This window comes from Propithecus coquereli, unplaced genomic scaffold, assembly GCF_000956105.1.
Source record: "Propithecus coquereli isolate 6110/MARCELLA unplaced genomic scaffold, Pcoq_1.0 Scaffold167, whole genome shotgun sequence".
Classification (NCBI taxonomy): Eukaryota; Metazoa; Chordata; class Mammalia; order Primates; family Indriidae; genus Propithecus; species Propithecus coquereli.
This window is the reverse complement of record NW_012141302.1, coordinates 2,143,105-2,145,292: the sequence shown is the minus strand read 5'-3', so window position 1 is coordinate 2,145,292 and position 2,188 is coordinate 2,143,105. Positions and strand designations below refer to the sequence as shown.

Sequence of the window (2,188 nt, the reverse complement as noted above, 5' to 3'; positions counted from 1 at the left end):
CATTTATATCACAAAACGAATCTGAAGCAAGATTACTTCGAATGATTACTTCAATTAATTGCTGAAAGATTACTGGGTGAACTTTTACCCAGTAAAATCAGAAAGCACTCAAAAATTTGGACAAAACACACTACACTATAAACTGAATATTTTCAAAGGAAAATTAGCGTAAGGAATATAAGTTTTCATGATTTACACATTTATCATAAATCCTAGATGAAGGATACTGAAAGATTATTTTTGCTTTAATTCCAATATGCTAAGAAAAGTTCATTGGCACAAATATCCAGAGGTATTTTACAGTTCATTTACTTTGGTGGCAAAGTATGTTTTGCTAACCATATGGATACAGTTATATAGTTTCCAATGCAGAGCTTTATGCTAAACAGAATTCAGACGTGTCTTTTTTTCCCTAAAAAAGGGATGTAAAAAGTCCAATATGAAACAGAACAAGTGCAACATGAAATACAAAATATGCCTATCATTTAGGCTTTTGAACAGTTAATAGCTCTATACTTTGTCTATAAACATTTTTTACTAGTAACATTAATGCTATATAAATACTAAAAACCAAAATAACATTAAAAAATAGCATATGAACTTACAAAAATGGCTACTTTTAGACTTGCTAAATTAAGACTAGAATTCAAATATGCAAACTTACACCAACTAATCAAAATACACCAATAGATACAGCTTTTCATAAGTGTTTAAAGTTACAATGTACAGAATGAGTACAGATTGATTCTGACTCATATATATCAAATCCTATATAAAGTCATCAGAAATTAACTGGTTACTTAGTGTTTCAAAACACAAACATTTTTGGCAGTGTAACATGCCAAACACTTTCAGAAAGTACTGTACTTTATTTAAAAGTTATCAACCATAGACAATTTAATCAAGATATACCTTTGAATATCACCAAACTTTTGAAAGACATATTATCAATTTAGGTGTACATTTATACACTTTAGATGTTACATTTACACTATTAATGGAATAACAGCTTGTCTATTCTCACAATTTCCAAATTTTATTCTGTTCTCAAAACTAAGTTATTAACAGATAAAATTCAGTCTCCTGTATTCGTAATATAACTTATGAAAAATGTGAATTCTAAAGCATTTACAGTACACACATTTGGATTTGGATTACTGACCTTTTTTCTTATTATTCCTTATGAAAAGTAAAGAATGTGAGTTGCCTCACAGCTTTCCTATTTCCTCAGGCTATTAAAACTTACTGTGAAAGAATGCATGAGTAGTGTGTATAAATAAAAAAGTTCATTACAGAATATGAAATGTTCTTTGTTCAAAAAGGCTAGGATAAAATTTCAGTTCCCAATCATCTTACTATTTCTTAAAAGTATGTTCTACATTTACCTTATTAGATGAGGAGGTTTTCTGGCAGTGTCTAATTTCATATTACAATAATTTAATTGCTTCCTTATCTTAGCGAGTGTCATGCTCTCCAAATTGATTTTCCCCAATAAATTGCACAAAGTATCCTGTCTCCTAAGATATACAAATTCACAATTCCTATGCAATGAGAAAACAAAAAGTGATGATGAAAAATAAAGGTCCTGACACATTACAAAATTTTCCCCAAATGATTTTAGTAACCAGTTGCTAAAATTCCAAATGTATTACTATAAAGTTTTGCACTAAACCTAATAATAATGCAAGACATTACACTAATTTGGACCTATAGCTTAAAATGAAAATATAGGCCGACTGATTTATCTGGGGTTCAGGAATCAATAGCCTTAAGTTTATCTCATTAAATTTATGTTTCCCCCATTTTTCCTAGAGCTCTCAAGAACTAAACTGAAAATTGAGTTTTACCTCCTTTTATTTCCCTTGACCACCTTCATAAGAGGTGCCAAAAAGCAGCAAAGTGAAATAAATACACCATGTTAAGTGAGAAGTCTGAAGAGTTAAAAATATAGGAACTAGATAATGAACAAAAGAAATAATTTGCCTCATACAAGTTTATGTGTATTGTGGAAATGTGTAGTATCTACATGAGTGGTAAGATAACCAACAAAAACATTTACTAGGCTTATTACAGTTCTTTATTTCTTTTTCCTTAATATATAATCATGTAGATATTAGAACTATATTAGTGTAGTTTACTCAAGAAAAGGTATTCCATTATACACATCTGAATTTATCTGAGGAAAATA

At 29.3% G+C, this 2,188-nt stretch overlaps 1 protein-coding gene across 1 annotated transcript in view; it reads right to left on the bottom strand.

Annotated features, from left to right (window-relative positions):
* PGAP1 (post-GPI attachment to proteins 1) overlaps window positions 1–2,188 on the bottom strand; it is a 125,253-nt gene that overhangs the window by 1,202 nt on the left and 121,863 nt on the right. Inside the window, 1 exon segment of the mRNA XM_012641638.1 lies at window positions 1,848–1,870. Within this exon segment, the coding sequence (XP_012497092.1) occupies window positions 1,848–1,870 (23 nt within the window).